Source organism: Anopheles cruzii, chromosome 2 (genome assembly GCF_943734635.1).
Source record: "Anopheles cruzii chromosome 2, idAnoCruzAS_RS32_06, whole genome shotgun sequence".
Classification (NCBI taxonomy): domain Eukaryota; kingdom Metazoa; phylum Arthropoda; class Insecta; order Diptera; family Culicidae; genus Anopheles; species Anopheles cruzii.
Window position 1 is genome coordinate 40,172,251 of NC_069144.1, and position 15,092 is coordinate 40,187,342.

The following is a 15,092-nucleotide window of genomic DNA, read 5'->3' on the forward strand; positions in this document are numbered from 1 at the left end:
CGCACCACCACCGACGCGCGCCTTGTCGGATCGTACGAACGGATGGTGTTGCGTGTGTACAGTGCTGTGCGGAAGAGCAAGAGCACGACCAATGATCGTGCTTTGGTGCGATCATGTTACTGTTGTTGTGTTCTATTGCTCTGTGCTCGTATGTAACATACTCTTTTCACCTTTTTCTAGAATTTACCACAACATACGATGACGTAAAACATATGTTGGCACCTCGTACTGTACTGTCGCGATCGCTACCGAGTCTACCAACACAACGAGCCCAGCCTCCCGTTCTCAAACGCACACTGGAGCGCGCATTCGCACAATCGGCCACTCTCGTCATCAGCCTGATGATCCGCGACTTCCCAGCTGGGGCGCCTAAGTATCCTCCAACCGTGCACGATCGCTGTTCAAAATAAGGCAACTTGTTGAATTCTTACTCTGAATGCGATCAGCAAACCTCGGCCATCTGCCCTAATCACGGCGCCCTGCGAGATGGCGCAGGAAGACAAGTCCGGCTGTCGGCAGTATGAATCCGAATTATTTGCCCATTTCGAGACGGGTCGACACTTTAGTGTATTCAAATCACTCGCGTCCGTCACAGATCACAGGTTCAGCGCGCGGGGTCCAAAATGGCGGGCCGTGAGAACGAGCAAACCAAAACAACGCATTTGCACTCACCGCACGGTGGCGAGATGGCGTGAAAATTATCGCGTCGATGGCGCTTTTGGTAGTGTTTCATTTCGGCATTATTCATTTTATTTGCGCTTGATGGGTGCAATAAAGCGGATGTTAATGTGACTCTAACGCCCCGCCCGCCGATCGGTTCGAAATGAGCCGTGGAATGTGTTTTTGTTGCTGGCAATTTTAATCCTTTGTGGCACGTTCCATTGAAGGTTCGATTAAATTTATTATCTTTGTGTTGAACGTAAAATGAATTATTTCTATTGCACGCTTAATCAATTTATTACGCATACAAAGTTTAAGATAAAATCTCTGCTAGCCATGATGAAAATAAGTGGTACATCTTTAAAACATATCCCGGCGCCTTCGTGCTCCTCAGCTGAGGCCTGGTAAGTTTGCCGGGCTGGGAAAACTTTCTAAAAAGTCTTACTTCCAGCTCTAATGATAACATTCCGCCCCGTCGCAACCCAACAGGGAATCGGTAGCGGGTCGTGATGTACCCGAGGGCCGCTGCACATTGCACTGAGGTCCGTCGGCCGTGCGATTGCGTATGTGACACGGCGCGATCGCTCATACTCGCGCTGATCACGAGGCTCATATCAATGTGCGGCCGCGCCAGTGCGCTCCGAATGATAAGTAAGTAATTGACTGAAATGGTACAGAAATGGCAGCCACCGCGACCAGCTGCATTACTTGAGTTTTGGCCCCACTAGTTTTCGATCCAATCTGGCTCGTTGGCGCAGTGACGGGACCGAGATTATCTTTCATGATTGAGGCAAGTCAATCTTGTGTGTCATCTACAGCGGTACCGCGCTGCTCTCTATTGCTTATTTCCGGATCTTGTTTCAATACCGACCGGCCGGCCGTTTCTTCGAACGCGCGGTCCTGGGAAGGTTATTTTTGGACCCTCCGTACCCAACGGAGACACGGTGCTCCATATTTGTAGTTACAAGAAGCATATGTGAAGTAGAAAAAACCACATTTTACTTAATATTGTAAAGCTACCGTTTCATATGCTAATGTGTGTGTGTACTGGAGAGTCTATTGTTTATTTTGATTTTTTGACTCAGCTTTGTTGTCTCCTTTTTGGCTCTTCCATGTGTCGTAAATGCTTTCTGAGTTTGCATTGATGTGCTAGAGACACGTGCGCAGCGTACGGCGCACAACGATTATGGTACGGCTCGGTACGGCACAACAATGCTGTCGATGAAGATAACACAATAGACAAAGCAATAACAGCAAGTGGGTCGCACAAACGTGAAATAATGTGTCTACATCGCGAACGCGACTCATATGAGTTGCCTCCCACGGGACGAAAGCGATCGGACATGAGAGATGTAGTTTGATCCGAATCGTTATGCGGAAAGACGTTTCGTTTCCCGTAAAATTGATTTATGTAACCCGACCGTCATTTATGCAAAACAATAATTTTGTATGGCAAAATCCATAAACATCATCATCATCATGAATATGGCACAAACATTGCAAAGGTTTTCTTTATGTCATGAAATTGGTGCTATTCGCAAGAAGGTTGCATTATGTGTAGAAATTTCATGATGCTTTTAATAAAAGATGAAAGTCTCATCTGTGAAGACAGCAACGGTTGAACGATTTTGAACGCTGAACGTTTTCAATCGGAACCATTTCCGCAGGGGCATTAGGAGTGACGTTTCAGAAGGGCTTCATAACAAAGTTGACGTTTTTATGCAATCGCGGCGGCTGTCAGATTGGTGTTTTGAAGAAAAGGAGCCAGAGAGCTTAAAATTTTCATTCATCCGCTCAGCTGGCCAAAGGATTTAGGACCTCGCTCGGTGCGATTTTCTTCCGGATTTTCCCGCACGGAGGCCAGAGCGATCCGTTAAACGGCCGATAGGAACGAAAGTTGAAGAACCGGTCGGGGAAGCGAGCTTCTTACGTTCTGCTGCGCCATGGTTATTACGAAGGATACCTACCTTCCGCCGGAGGAAGAACTCACCGTGCCGGAAATCAATCTCTCTGGTCCAGCTCTTCGGGCCGGTGCTTTTCATCTGGGCAAGCATTGCGAGGCGCAGAATAATGTAAGTAAACTTGGTAACGCCCTTTACCAAAGCCATTCCCGAGCGACTTTGGAACGTTTTGTCCGCGGAGTTTGTTATGTAATTTGTCAATCACAACATATAATCCTCGTTAAATTCGCGAGTTTTGTTTACATTTTAGGAGTTCATGTTATGTCGCCAGGAGCTGGACGATCCGAGAGCTTGTATCAACGAGGGCAAGGCGGTGACCAGCTGTGCGTTTGAGTTTTTCCGGAAATTGAAAAAAACCTGCGCCCAAGAGTTTACGCAGTACGCAAACTGTTTGGACATGAGCAGCGGCGATTTGGCGTTCAAGCAGTGAGTTCAGATTGTTCGTTGGTGGTCACTACCGTTTCTAAGCCTAAGTTTTCTCTACCCACGGTTATCGCTGCAGCTGCCGCAAAACACAAGGAGTGTACGATAAGTGTGTGCTGGACAATATGGAGCTGGAACGTCCCGACTTTGGTTATTTCTGTCGTGCAAAGGTTCACGCCACCGAGCGTCCACCGCCGCCGAAGAAGGAAAAGACCGTGTATCCCGATGCCACCCCAGGGCTGCCGGAAGACTATCCAAGGGAGCCGGCAAAGTATGGTTCACGGTTCCACTGGTTGAACTAATGATGAAGGTGCGAACGGAGGACGAAGATGGATCGTGGCTGGTGGTGTAGATAAGCGATGATGTGTGTGTTCGGAAGCGCGAACCGACCCCGAGAACCGGGCATTGTTAGCAAACATCATCGGAATCGTTTCTTTAGCTACAGTAAAGCGTTGCTTAATACAATGGACATGCTTTCGTTGGCGGTAAACTTCCATTTGAATGAAACGAAAGAATACCGTTTACCGGGCTACGGCCGTAATATAACACTCCCAAGGGGTATTTTCAAAAGTATTTATTTTGGGCAGGCCACTATTTGCTCCGCGAAAATGAATGACAGCACCGGCTATTATTTTCTTATCGTGCTATTTATCTTGACGAGTCCTGTGGGCCGGAGACCGACAGACCACTGCGGACGCTGCACCCTTTGTGCATTTCAAAACAAGACTGCTCAGTTTAGAGCGCACATTGACACGAGCCATTACAATGAAGCATTTCAATTTATTCTACATTCTTGGTGTGATCAATTTTCGCTACGATGCAACGACGGCCACATTTACTTGCCGCGAAGTGTCCGGGACCATACGGAAACTGTGCGTCCACCTGATTTTGCCCAACGTTGTGCTGCTGTACATAGTGCTGATTGGCAAAAGCAATATTTTACTAACCATTTCCTCTGTGCAGGGTGTAGTGTTTTACGGTCGACTCATGACAACGGTCGCAACGATGAATATTAGCTTGCTTCTAAACTACTTGCACTCCAGCGGGACGCAGGTGCAACTGCTAAACGATTGCCTTGCATCGATTAAGAATTCGGAACGATACATGCTAAGACGAAAGATATCCCCATTCTATGGCTCGATCATCGTGCTGGTTCTGTTTACGTCGCATTACACCAACTACGAGCTCAATCAGTATACCTACGTGGTGTTGTACAACGAAGAGCTACCTGAGCTAACGTTTTACGTGATGTTTTACTTCACTGAGATGGTCACCGTAATGACGGCGCTTTATTACGCCTGCGTACTGGCCGTCATCCGCCGTACGGTTCAGCTGGACTGTGAAGATCTTGAAACAACCCGAAGGAACGATTGCTCGGGCTGTTGCTCTCCGGCCAAAACCGATCGCAATTGGTGGCGTACGAACGAATGCTACTTTAACCGTGTGCTGATACTGATCGAACGCAAGCGTGCCTTTTGCTGTGCGTTCGAGCTTCAGCTGCTCGTGATTACGTTGAACACGTTTCTTGTGTCGTTTTCTATTTTTTACGTCAATTTAAACAAAGTGCTCCTCTCAACGCACGACGAGTGGCTTCAAATCTACTGTCGAGTGACGGAGTCAATGGGGTTCTTTTCACTGCTAGGGGCTCTGCTGATGATTTGTTATCATACCTCGAACCTGCACGAGGAGGTAGCCACGGCCTTGAGCACAAAATGGATCATGCTACATTAGTTCTCATGCGAAGTTGAAATCTGTTTTGCAGACACAAAGCTTAGCGCGCATAATCCAAAGGGTTCAATATGATCTTGCCGAAACATCAACAGCTGACATGGTGAGGATCTTGTAGCGCGATCGTCCAAATGCTTTTCGCTCACAGTCGATAAAACCTGTGTTCGGTTTTACAGTATATTATGGATGCCGTTAACTACAAGAATTTGATGATGAAGGGCATGGAATCGATCGCTCCGTTGGGTCTTTTCAATATGGATATGAACTTTTATTTCAGTGTAAGTATTTGCTCATATTTATCCGATGAACCGTTCGAATTGTTCATTGGTCCGTCGTTTCATCCACAGACGTTGGCAGCCATCGTAACCTATTTGGTGATTCTGATGCAGTTTCGCGAATTTGAATACAGTCAAACTGAAGTGCACTGATAACTATCATTGCGTTGAACATATTTTTTGTATCTTTACTCTTTTCTAAGAAAACATATTACTTTTGAACAATAAAAGTAAATATCTGTACACTGGACTAAAACTTTTTCAGCTTCGCTAATTTGTTATTGCGCTGCAGTGCCAATCGCCGGAGTTTGCGCCAATATGCTTTGGTGTCTGGGTCTAACTGCTCTAGCGTAAGGGGAGCGCCAACGTGTATTGACCATAGCCATTCCGGATACTCTGAATTGGGTTTTAGTTTAACGTCTTCCCCCTGCTTAAGAATATTGCTTCCGCACACATAATTCACCAGCCGGTTTACGTCCGTTTCGACCGGAATTACTTTTTTCTCCACCACCGGTCCAAGCTTTCCGAGTTTTTTCTTCTTCGAGCCACCGAGCGCACCTGGAACAGATCGAGTAGAGCACCGTTTTAACATTCTGAGGTCGAAGGATTCCATTTGGATGGGTTACTTTACCGCCTGGCTTTGCTGTTGCATAATTTCTCACTGCACTTTGTATTGCTAAACTACGTTTGAAGAGTGGCAACACAGTTGAAAACCACAAATTCATTTTACTGCCCACAAACTGAGCTTAGTACAGAATCTAGTATATGATTACGTTTTAATCTTTACACAATATTATATTCCCACCGTTCAATATTTGTGCCGGGTTTGTGTTATGGTTTTGCACGTCTCGTGTTGTTTTTCAATGAAACGTCAATTAACCAAGGTCTGTAGAGTTGGAGCTCAGCATGAAATAGCCAAGGTGCATAAGTCCATCAGCTACTCCACAGGAATTTGTTCACTTTATTTTGAAAGATTCTTCTGAGAGTTGAATTCAACATGCAAAAAATAACATTCTTGTATTTAGCCCTTCAGATTGAATTGTTTATTTTGCACCATCATTTACGGTTAAAATATATCACATTGATGTCCGTTACAATAAAAAACCCTCAATCCCGATACCGCGAATGCGCAAGGGATGGCAAGCGAGAGATGGAAAGCAATATTCGACCCACTGTTTAGTCCCGTTGTTTCTTGGGGCATAAAACACTGTCGTCTATAGTTGAAACAACCTGTGCTGGGTTGAGCAATAGATGGTCGTACTGACCGTCGCGGTATGTTTGCTCGGGACCCTTGAGGGCGTACTTCTCGATAAATGACTCCACAATGTTTCGAACGAGGACGGAAAATTCCAGTGTCGCGTGCCACGTTACAAGCACGAACGGACGATCCCGACTCGGTCGCAGCGACGGGGTTATAATGTGACGGTAAAGGCATCTCTTAACTATTTGCTTCATTTCATCAACCTAGGAATCAGCGGAAAAAATACAATCGACTTATTGTACTTCTTGCGAGAAGCGGTTCGGGCCGTCGTACCTGTTGCTTGTTTGCGCACGGGTGGTAGAGAGCAACGACGGCACCGTGTTCGCTGCTGTGCAGCCACCGCTGTGGTGGAACGTATCTGTAGAGTAAATGGATGTTGAGAATGGTTTTTCTTTCACATAATTACGCATCTGTTCAAACATACCGATACTCCCCGTATCTTGGCCAAAGGGGGCGATGAGTTCCGCTGTACGATAAAACAAAATTGATTTAATCAATCATGCTTAAGTGGCACTGATTGAGGTGCTCGGTGTCAGTCCCACACACCGCACTTACTACGTTGGTATCCGCTCCGGGTACTCTATGCTGCTGTTCATGCACTTGTGATTGGCCACGTACGCCGGTGGCACAAGGCGCTCCGTAATGACGGCGTCCATATTATAATCACCTTTGTAGTCAGCCTTCGGTTCCAGGCACATATACACCGGCGAATGCGTAATGTTGTACGGATCGAAATCAATCTCCAGCCCATGTTTTGCGTCGTCACACTCCGGATTTGCTATTCCCATCGCCACACGCTCGGAGCCCTTAATTTTAGTCCCCTCATCGTTTGCGATTGCATTCGGAGAGCCTTTGATCGGTCCACTCGCTTCCGATGCTAAGTCCGCTGGAGCTTTGGGAAACCATGATCCTTTCCATTCTGTGTAGGTGTGAAGAACACAATGGAATCACACGGAATCCACATCGGAACGCCAATCTTACCTTCAGCACCGTGAGCATAACCAATCAGAGCCAAACAAACTAAGAAGCAACGAAACATTTTGCACCGAGTATCCCAAAGCCTACGAACGAAGGAACATATTGCGCGCGGCGGTGAATCCCAATTTGGTTCTGAATGAAGTGTTTCGCAAAAATATTGACAGCAGTGATTTCGATAACCCGTGCATGAAATTTGTTTGACAGCTGCTGCTGTGGTCGTGGTTTTGTGTCTCATAGATAAAAGCCGGAGCGTCAGGAAAGCAATTGTTCATCGCTCTTTATTGGTACCGATAGCGCCACAAGGAAATAATATAATCGAGCGAAGCATTTGGCCATTCATGTCACGCACCGTCCGAATAGATTCCTCGGCAGCTACAATGGCTGGTTCGAAGCTGATATTAAAGAATTAAGCACGCACACTACTGTAAACATTCAACCACTCAATGTATTTGTAATCGATTGTGTTTTGGTGAACAGCATCCTTCCGCGGTTCCCTATTCTGATACACAATTTACTGCCAACATTGCTGCGGTTCTTTGTTTAATTTCCTGCGAATCCTTTCTTCTTCTGTTTCTCTTTCTTCTCATTTTCTCTTAGTTGCTTCTTTTTCTCCTTTTTCTCCTTTTTCTTCTCAAGTTTAGCTTTCGTTGGTGCTTTGCCTATCATTGTTGTCATTGCCTCACAAAGTCGCTGTTGAGACTGAGGACTTATCTTTTTTTGATGGGCCAGTTTAATCATAACTCCGAGATCTCGTAAAAGTTGCATTCGGGCGCCTGGCGATGGTTCATATCTGCTCCCTAGTTCTCCCGTTTGCTCTTCGTCTATTATTTTAGCTATTAAGCTACTGAGCCTGAGTTTGGGGCGTCTCTTTAGCTGTGTGCGTTTGCGAAACGCTAAATGTTTCGTTTGTTTTAGAAGGTCCAAAAACTCCGGCTGTTGTTCATAGCAATGACTTCGCTCATTCATCCCCATAAATTGGTGTAACATCGATTGTGCGCCTGCACTATTAGTGGGTGCGAACGACGCTGCAACCGAGGGCTGGCGCAGCGATGGTTGAGGTTGAGCAAATAGAATTGCTTCAACCATTTTCGCTGCCTGCAACTGCTGTGATTGATCTTGCCCATCCGCCATGTTCCACATTGTGGCTGATGAAGAACCGTCGCCGACATGTTGAACGCCTGCTGACCCGGCTAACAATTCTTTCCAATGATGACCATCCATCGCAGGGCTTTGCTCAATTCGCTCTCTCCAGTAACGAAGGTCTTAGATTCTGCTTTTCACGTGCCTAAAACATGAAATGCAATTTACTTCTGCTGTTGTTTCTTGCGCAGCTTACTAACCGTAGCCCAACGATGAGAATTGACTAATCACGTAACGTTAAACTAGGTTATGTGGAGAATCGCACAATTTGCTAGACTTTGTAACGTTTGGGCTGTTAACGTTCCAGCAAAACTCAATAATTTCCCGAAATATCTCCAATGTTTCCGACTGAAAACAATTTCTATGCGAAACAGGAACGAACCTGTTCATTGACCTGTCTAATTGACAGCAAAAACGCATCGCATCGTGAATCGAAAATGGCCGCACAGAAGCTGTCAAACGCAGACGCGCACGTGCTGTCAAAGTGAGCAACAGCTGAAAGGTGAAATTGCACTTCTCACGCAAAGGCTTTCGCACATTCGACAACAACACTTTCTAATTAAGGCGAGCAATTACGTATGAATTTTGGCTGTTTGGCTGTTCCATCGCACGTCGGCCAGTGTTTTGCGATAATCGCAAATTGTTTCGTTGTAAACTGTTAATGCGGTGATCCAAACAAGTGATGTAAGTGTGCCCAAGACCTTTGGTTGGGTGGGATAGGCTTTTTATTTTTGGAACACAGGGGCGCCGAAAGCTGGATGGAGCTCCGCTCGCTTGCCGCTCCGCTTGCTTAGGATTAGTCCGTTAGTCCGTGGTCAGTGTGTGTGTGCTTATGTGGCTGTGTTTATTTTTAATTTCAAATTAATTTTTGCTTCTCATTAAAAAATCAGCGCCTGCTGTACGATACGTACGGGTCTATGTACGATTTTTTGCCGACCATTTCAAGTTTCCGGTATCTTTGCACTGACCAACAGTATCGTCAAAACAATTGACATTCACATAAATTTTCTCCCCGTTTTTTCAGTCGTCGCGCGCGTCCAATAGAAGTAGCAGAAACGACACATAAATATGGCAACTAAGCGGAAACCAATTCACACCCCATCGAACGCATCAAATGCTAGCCGACCACAGATGAATTTCCGGCAAGGTTTGAACGACACGACGGCTCGCAGCGAAGCAAAGGGAACCCGTCCAACCGCAACGCCTACTTCGATCAAAGAAGTGTTCACCATGATGGTGTTACACGTCTGCAAAAAGATTATCTTCTTCGACACCGGCCTGAAGGTGGCTTTGTACTTGGGCTCTTTGTTCATCGTCTCCCTGATCGGCGACTTTTTGCCCTACCCGAAGACCTACCTGGCGAGGACAGACAATCTCTTCAATGTTTACTTTGTGAAAATGGGCTGGGCCTGGACGTTGTTGTTCTCGTTTCCGTATCTGGCAATGACGTCGGTGACGCTTTGTTGCGGTGACAATCAGCGCCTGCTAAAGAATCATCTACCACGGTTAGGAATAGCGACCGTGGTTTGGTTCGTGTGGACTAAGCTGTTCAACGTCATCGAGTCCAGCTATGGACGGTGTAGTATCCGAGGTTTTGATTCGAAGACGGCTTGCCTAAAGGCCGGCCATTTTTGGAACGGTTTCGACATATCTGGGCATGCCTTTATCCTGATCTACTCCAGTCTGGTGTTGATGGAGGAGGCGCGACCGATCATTGGGTGGGAGAGCATCAAAGATTTGTTGCGCAATGAGGAGCACAACCGCAGCAGTAATGACACATCTCAATCGGCCAATCCACTCAAGGGGCTGAAGGACGACGATTTGAAGGCACTCAAATACTTTTATAATCGATTCACACCCACCATTCGGTTACTGTTCGTCGGTATGACGATGCTGCAACTTCTCTGGGACGTTATGCTCGTGGGAACGATGCTCTATCACCATCGAATGGTGGAGAAAGTGCTGAGTGGTATCATTGCAGTAGTTTCGTGGTTCGTCACGTACCGCGCCTGGTATCCAGTGCCAACCGTGCTGCCCGATCCGGTCGGCAAAGGAATGTTCAACTACCAGACCAACGTGAAACCGGAACTCGTTGGGCTTAGACGAAGGGCCAGTTTTTTGCAGCCCGGATCCTCTTCAGCCACGACATCGGGTGCCGGCGGTAGTACTAGCAACAACAAGGATATTCCCAAGTTCATGGGTATGCCACTCTATGCCGCCCGGCAACCGTACAACACCAGCTCGAACGTTGGCGGTGCAACGTCACCCCTCGAACCGTCACTCGGTAGTCAGGCATCGTTTGGAAGCAACAGCCAACAGCATCTGTTCGGGTCACGGGTGGGTACCAGCGGTGGCATTAGTAGCAGTAGTAACTACGTTAACCCCGACTTTAACCATCCCTCATACGCTCGCTACCGTAGTCGCTTTGAACGTTTCGAATCGTAAATAGTGTCCCTAGTTGTGTATTGTCGTTTGTGCTGAACAATAATTTCCGTCACTGTAAATTAACCGAGTTGAACGAAAGGGTGTATACTTGGGCGAAACGTGGGTTTGCATGTTACCAGGCAGCGGAGCGGAATTCGGTGGAGGGAAACGGACAATCATGAGCAAAAGCAGCTATTGGCAATTGGCTGTTTGGTTTGGGTGATCTAAGATTAATGTACATAAATTGTTGACACAAAATTTTATATTTTTCGGGAGTGGAAGCTAAACCAGTGCAATAAAGCTTTGTAGAAAATTTGCTGTGAAAACGGATGGCAATTTGGCAAATACGTACGTGACCCCTTTCTTCGATTGCAGATACCGTGAATTCCGTGAGTCTTTCGAACGTGACTGAAACGGCCTTCGGCAAAGGGCACCAGGATTCGCCAGAACTCGCGTCACCGTTTAACTACCTTGTTACTGTTAACACTATGGTACCACCTTTCGAGTAACGAGACCGCGGGGGCAGCAAACATGCATTGTGAGCCGAACACTTTCTTAAAAAGCGTGCTGCTTTACGAATCTGTTAGCGTACCATGGCACTATTAGACTATCGATCGATCTTACCGTTAGAAATGGGAAGGGTTTGAGTGTTCCAAACGGGGTTGGATAAAGTATTTAAGTTGTATTTACGTTTGTTCTCTTTCGTTATTGATTCTTGTTAAGTTTGACATTTTTCGCGATGTTAATCCATAAAATTCCTCGAACGACCAAAAATACATGACCATTTATAAGTGTAATGTCTTTTGTTTCTGTTACGTTTAACCAATATCTCTCCGGAAAGTTTATGTTAATGCACGTAATGTACCAAAGTGAATGTTTTAATCTTATTGGATCGCATGGCTTTACATACGATGTTACAAATAATTGATATGCTAATTTTTTATCCAGTTGGGGAACGATATAAATTCAAAAATATTCGTTAACGTGACTTCATGACTGCTGCATAATATTTAGCATGATGAAAATGGTAAAGGAACAATGGCGGAACTGGAGAAAAAAAGAAATCATTTGGCCCTGTTTACCTCTTCAGCAACGTTGAGCTGATAAGAACAGATGAAGCAGCCGCCAGACCGGCCTTGTAAACCGTTGGCGTATTGACCCACACAGTGCGCAAAAGGGACACCTTGGAGGGGAGTACACTTACGAAAGATGGCCGCTGGCAGATCCTGTTGAAGTACTGCTCAACTCGCGGTCTGCGACCAGCGTTCCAAAACCGTTCTTCCAATCCGAGTACGTACAGCCTGTTCAGAAGTGTCGCTAGTCCAATGTCGACGATCGTGATGGTATCGGTACCGCAAAACCATTCGCACTCCGGATCGCGCCCATCCAAATAGTGCTCGACGTCGGTCAAAAACTCGTCCAGCGCGCTCAGCAGCTTGCAGAAATACTCTTCCTTCTCAATTATGCTTCGCTTACGCTCGTGAAAATCTGCCTTCTTTAGTAAAACCTCGCGAAAGGCCGGATAAGCATTGGCATAAGTGCGCAAACGGTCGACAAGGGTTTCCTCCCGCGCCAGAATTGTCCGGCGTACTGGCAGCACGAAGGGGAACTTGGGGCTTCCCGTGTGATGCGGATGCAGGAACGCACCGATCGTTATCAGCCCAATCGGCAGACTTTCGATTGTCTTGCGGAATCCGAGCACTAGCTTATCCACATCGTTTGGCATTCGGAGTGATTTGGCTGATCAGGATCAAGATTAAAAAAGAAACATGCTGAGGAACGGAAAGGACGAAGCTGGTTGGCAGTGTACCTTTGGGATACGTCTCCTCCAGGTAATCCAAGATACGATTCGATCCAGGGACGATCAGCAAACCGTTCTGCAAAACCGGTAGCTCGGCCCGGGGATTGAGCTCCAAAAACCATTCGGAGAAATGCTCATCATTGGTCACATCGATTTCGTACTTCGTGAAGCGAATGCCTTTCTCGTGGAGCGCTTGCAGAACCTAGATAGAGAAGCACAATGAAATAGTTTTTGACGCAACTTTGAGCGCTCTTGTTGCGGACTAGACGGTTGATAAATTCGTTTCGGACTCGCGCTTATCTTTAAATAATGCTTCAACAGTCGCATCCTAATGTACATAATGAGAACTCGGATTGTAGATAATATCAGCTAATGCGCGCGCCAGCGATGCGTGATTAAATTTCGTCCCCAACAACGTGTTTGACCACATGATCTACGCAACAGAAACGATGGAACACAGATTTTTTCTTTGATCAGTCTGTGAATATGGACAAACTTTTGTTTTTACTTCTTTGCCAGTTGCCGAAATGCTCTAAGCTCACTGAATAGATTCAAATCTAAACAATTACCTTAATCCACGAAAGCAAATTAATACTACTTTGAGAACCAAATTGAACAGAAAAACTTTGCTAACGTTTTGTTAGATCAGGCTAGACCACGATATAGTCCCCACAATGCACAAAAGCCGGCTTTGGAATGGTAGGTTTGCTATGAAAAAAAAGGAAAACTCGTAAAAACCTCATCATTCTTATGCAACATGGCAAATAGGCGCCAATGCGCCACTACGAGCCGTTTGGTAAATAGGAAGTGCAAACAACGTTACGGAGTAATTCGCAGACTGGCAAAACTATACAATCGCCTTATACGGCGATTTAAGGAATTCCGGGAACACCTATGATTCGCCGGAGTAGAGGGCCTATTGTAAAATTACCTAAACTTTCGTTTTGGACCTACCTTTTGGCAATAGTAGCTGTACTGGTTACAGTATATTATTAGTCCATCATTCTCCGCGATGCTGGGCCGTTTAAACCTTCTCTCGGTCATTTCCGATTGCACAAAATGCACGTTCCAGCACCCTTACAGAAACTTGTTGTACTTTGTAGGAATAATTCTCTTCCAGAACCTATGGAATAAACTTTACACACGAATGATGGCCGCTCCAGTGAAAAGTGCGCTATGCTTTTGTCAGCCACCGCGATCACATGCTTTTCCTACGTTGCAGTCGTCGTTGATGTAGTTGTGATGAGTGTGTACCGCTTTTCCCCGGGTTGTCCAGGGCGAAACAAACAATACGCAATGTCGTCAAAATTAATGGGCCCAGGTGCTAACAGACCATCGGTAAAGGCCTCAAAGGTACGACGAGCGCTCGCACCGGCCACAGACAGACTGATCGTGGCGACCACCGACCAGATGATGATTATCGTGTACGCTCATCAGCTGATCGTTGTCGTCGGCAAACGATTCATGATCTCACCGGCTATGCTAAGCCACTTCCGAGTGCTCTCCTTTCAAGCGAGCTGAAGCCAAACACAAAACAAGATATTGCCGAACAACCGAAATTTAAATGGTCGAATCATCGGAACTAGACAAATACATTATCGCCGTTGCTGAATGCCGTTATGCACAGTTATAGTCACGTCGCTCATCATTTCATTCTTTGTTCCATTTGTGTACTAATCGCTTCCTGTGAGGTACACATAAAATCTCACTTCATAGAAAAAGTGCATCTGCTTAGCATATTTCACTTCAACAGTAGTAAATATAATAGATTCAAAGCCATCCATCTTGAATAAACGAAATTTGTTCAATCTACTGTCTTTCCGCAGGGCAATGGAAAGCGTTGCAAAATTATGGACAGCAGAAATCCCTCCGGTTGAGCCATCTGGAACATGGATAGCAATACGATCAAAGCACCCGTTGCATATTCTCTGCCAAAGAATCATCACCGACCGTGACGAAAGATAAATGTCGCTCCCTCCGTTGAGGGAAAGTAACATCGAATTTACTAATTTCTAAACACTTTTCGTGCGAATGTGAATAAAAAACGAATGCCAGCAAGTGTTATGAGATATTTTCGTTTTATTGCACGCACAAAAATCTACACGAACCCAAAAAGCACTTATTAACTATATTTTGCTTTTGCACCGGGTGTTTCTACAGAAAAAAACTAAAGGTAAATTAAGAAATTATTTTAGATGTAAAAGTATGCATTCATCACTGCAGCTCCCTTAACAATAACACTACGTACACATCACCACCTTGTCGTGTTCTAGGTTTTGTTACACCGCGTGCGGGCGGTCTGGTCTGCGGTCAGGGGTTGATGGAAGGTGAATCGTGTTAATTGTGTCATCTCTCTATTTCGACATGTGATAACTCCCCAACTTAACTTAACTCTTACCGGTCGGTGGCCTATCGAACGGCGTAACCGTAAACCGATCGCA

The 15,092-nt window shown here is 45.9% G+C and overlaps 6 protein-coding genes and 1 long non-coding RNA gene across 11 annotated transcripts; 3 read left to right on the forward strand and 4 right to left on the reverse strand.

Moving 5' to 3' along the window:
* Positions 1-2,398: 2,398 nt before the first annotated feature.
* Positions 2,399-3,513, forward strand: LOC128277690 (NADH dehydrogenase [ubiquinone] 1 alpha subcomplex subunit 8). Its single transcript, XM_053016187.1, has 3 exons — positions 2,399-2,732; positions 2,872-3,047; positions 3,124-3,513. Exons 1-3 carry the CDS (start codon positions 2,604-2,606, stop codon positions 3,344-3,346), a joined length of 528 nt encoding a protein of 175 aa, XP_052872147.1. The 5' UTR covers positions 2,399-2,603; the 3' UTR covers positions 3,347-3,513.
* A 296-nt stretch (positions 3,514-3,809) lies between these two features.
* Positions 3,810-5,200, forward strand: LOC128279062 (uncharacterized). Its single transcript, XM_053017783.1, has 3 exons — positions 3,810-4,733; positions 4,949-5,050; positions 5,120-5,200. The coding sequence occupies exons 1-3, from the start codon at positions 3,810-3,812 to the stop codon at positions 5,198-5,200; spliced, it is 1,107 nt and encodes a 368-aa protein (XP_052873743.1).
* Positions 5,039-5,889, reverse strand: LOC128267289 (39S ribosomal protein L54, mitochondrial). Its single transcript, XM_053004094.1, has 2 exons — positions 5,679-5,889; positions 5,039-5,605 (listed from the first exon to the last, which is right to left on the reverse strand). Exons 1-2 carry the CDS (start codon positions 5,770-5,772, stop codon positions 5,298-5,300), a joined length of 402 nt encoding a protein of 133 aa, XP_052860054.1. The 5' UTR covers positions 5,773-5,889; the 3' UTR covers positions 5,039-5,297.
* Positions 5,890-6,068: 179 nt separating this feature from the next.
* LOC128267471 (uncharacterized) lies at positions 6,069-7,417 on the reverse strand. The gene is made up of 5 exons (XM_053004308.1): positions 7,290-7,417; positions 6,864-7,227; positions 6,733-6,774; positions 6,582-6,666; positions 6,069-6,511 (listed from the first exon to the last, which is right to left on the reverse strand). The coding sequence occupies exons 1-5, from the start codon at positions 7,345-7,347 to the stop codon at positions 6,224-6,226; spliced, it is 837 nt and encodes a 278-aa protein (XP_052860268.1). The 5' UTR covers positions 7,348-7,417; the 3' UTR covers positions 6,069-6,223.
* A 121-nt stretch (positions 7,418-7,538) lies between these two features.
* On the reverse strand, positions 7,539-8,780 carry LOC128268114 (uncharacterized). Its single transcript, XR_008269128.1, has 2 exons — positions 8,627-8,780; positions 7,539-8,571 (listed from the first exon to the last, which is right to left on the reverse strand). It is a non-coding gene; the product is annotated as an uncharacterized LOC128268114 (long non-coding RNA).
* A 194-nt stretch (positions 8,781-8,974) lies between these two features.
* LOC128268929 (acyl-coenzyme A diphosphatase FITM2) lies at positions 8,975-14,666 on the forward strand. Of its 5 annotated transcripts, none has more exons than XM_053006235.1 (3): positions 9,149-9,240; positions 9,317-9,378; positions 9,451-11,635. In XM_053006235.1, exon 3 carries the CDS (start codon positions 9,495-9,497, stop codon positions 10,869-10,871), a length of 1,377 nt encoding a protein of 458 aa, XP_052862195.1. In that variant the 5' UTR covers positions 9,149-9,240; positions 9,317-9,378; positions 9,451-9,494; the 3' UTR covers positions 10,872-11,635. The 5 variants fall into 5 exon arrangements, with proteins under 5 accessions (XP_052862194.1, XP_052862195.1, XP_052862196.1 ...); XM_053006237.1 differs by lacking the exon at positions 9,149-9,240 and adding an exon at positions 14,478-14,666 and having other exon boundaries at positions 9,243-9,378; positions 9,451-10,763; XM_053006239.1 differs by lacking the exon at positions 9,149-9,240 and having other exon boundaries at positions 9,243-9,378; positions 9,451-10,763; positions 11,226-11,635.
* Positions 11,184-14,007, reverse strand: LOC128268930 (ganglioside-induced differentiation-associated protein 1). Its single transcript, XM_053006240.1, has 4 exons — positions 13,867-14,007; positions 13,606-13,786; positions 12,661-12,853; positions 11,184-12,590 (listed from the first exon to the last, which is right to left on the reverse strand). The coding sequence occupies exons 2-4, from the start codon at positions 13,693-13,695 to the stop codon at positions 11,929-11,931; spliced, it is 945 nt and encodes a 314-aa protein (XP_052862200.1). The 5' UTR covers positions 13,696-13,786; positions 13,867-14,007; the 3' UTR covers positions 11,184-11,928.
* Positions 14,667-15,092: the final 426 nt, after the last annotated feature.

What these genes read in the sequence shown, in the direction of transcription:
- LOC128277690 (XM_053016187.1), top strand. Translation starts at nt 2,604, where the DNA reads ATGGTTATTACGAAGGATACCTACCTTCCGCCGGAGGAAGAACTCACC. An exon ending in ATTGCGAGGCGCAGAATAAT is followed by an intron (nt 2,733 to 2,871) that starts GTAAGTAAACTT and finishes TTTACATTTTAG; the next exon opens with GAGTTCATGTTATGTCGCCA. An exon ending in GGCGATTTGGCGTTCAAGCA is followed by an intron (nt 3,048 to 3,123) that starts GTGAGTTCAGAT and finishes TTATCGCTGCAG; the next exon opens with CTGCCGCAAAACACAAGGAG.
- LOC128267289 (XM_053004094.1), bottom strand. Translation starts at nt 5,772, where the DNA reads ATGAATTTGTGGTTTTCAACTGTGTTGCCACTCTTCAAACGTAGTTTA. An exon ending in TGCAACAGCAAAGCCAGGCG is followed by an intron (nt 5,606 to 5,678) that starts GTAAAGTAACCC and finishes GATCTGTTCCAG; the next exon opens with GTGCGCTCGGTGGCTCGAAG.
- LOC128279062 (XM_053017783.1), top strand. Translation starts at nt 3,810, where the DNA reads ATGAAGCATTTCAATTTATTCTACATTCTTGGTGTGATCAATTTTCGC. An exon ending in CCTCGAACCTGCACGAGGAG is followed by an intron (nt 4,734 to 4,948) that starts GTAGCCACGGCC and finishes TCGGTTTTACAG; the next exon opens with TATATTATGGATGCCGTTAA. An exon ending in ATATGAACTTTTATTTCAGT is followed by an intron (nt 5,051 to 5,119) that starts GTAAGTATTTGC and finishes TTTCATCCACAG; the next exon opens with ACGTTGGCAGCCATCGTAAC.
- LOC128268930 (XM_053006240.1), bottom strand. Translation starts at nt 13,695, where the DNA reads ATGACCGAGAGAAGGTTTAAACGGCCCAGCATCGCGGAGAATGATGGA. An exon ending in ACAGCTACTATTGCCAAAAG is followed by an intron (nt 12,854 to 13,605) that starts GTAGGTCCAAAA and finishes TTCTCTATCTAG; the next exon opens with GTTCTGCAAGCGCTCCACGA. An exon ending in GGAGGAGACGTATCCCAAAG is followed by an intron (nt 12,591 to 12,660) that starts GTACACTGCCAA and finishes GATCCTGATCAG; the next exon opens with CCAAATCACTCCGAATGCCA.
- LOC128267471 (XM_053004308.1), bottom strand. Translation starts at nt 7,347, where the DNA reads ATGTTTCGTTGCTTCTTAGTTTGTTTGGCTCTGATTGGTTATGCTCAC. An exon ending in TTATGCTCACGGTGCTGAAG is followed by an intron (nt 7,228 to 7,289) that starts GTAAGATTGGCG and finishes ACACCTACACAG; the next exon opens with AATGGAAAGGATCATGGTTT. An exon ending in CGTGCGCAAACAAGCAACAG is followed by an intron (nt 6,512 to 6,581) that starts GTACGACGGCCC and finishes GCTGATTCCTAG; the next exon opens with GTTGATGAAATGAAGCAAAT.
- LOC128268929 (XM_053006234.1), top strand. Translation starts at nt 9,495, where the DNA reads ATGGCAACTAAGCGGAAACCAATTCACACCCCATCGAACGCATCAAAT.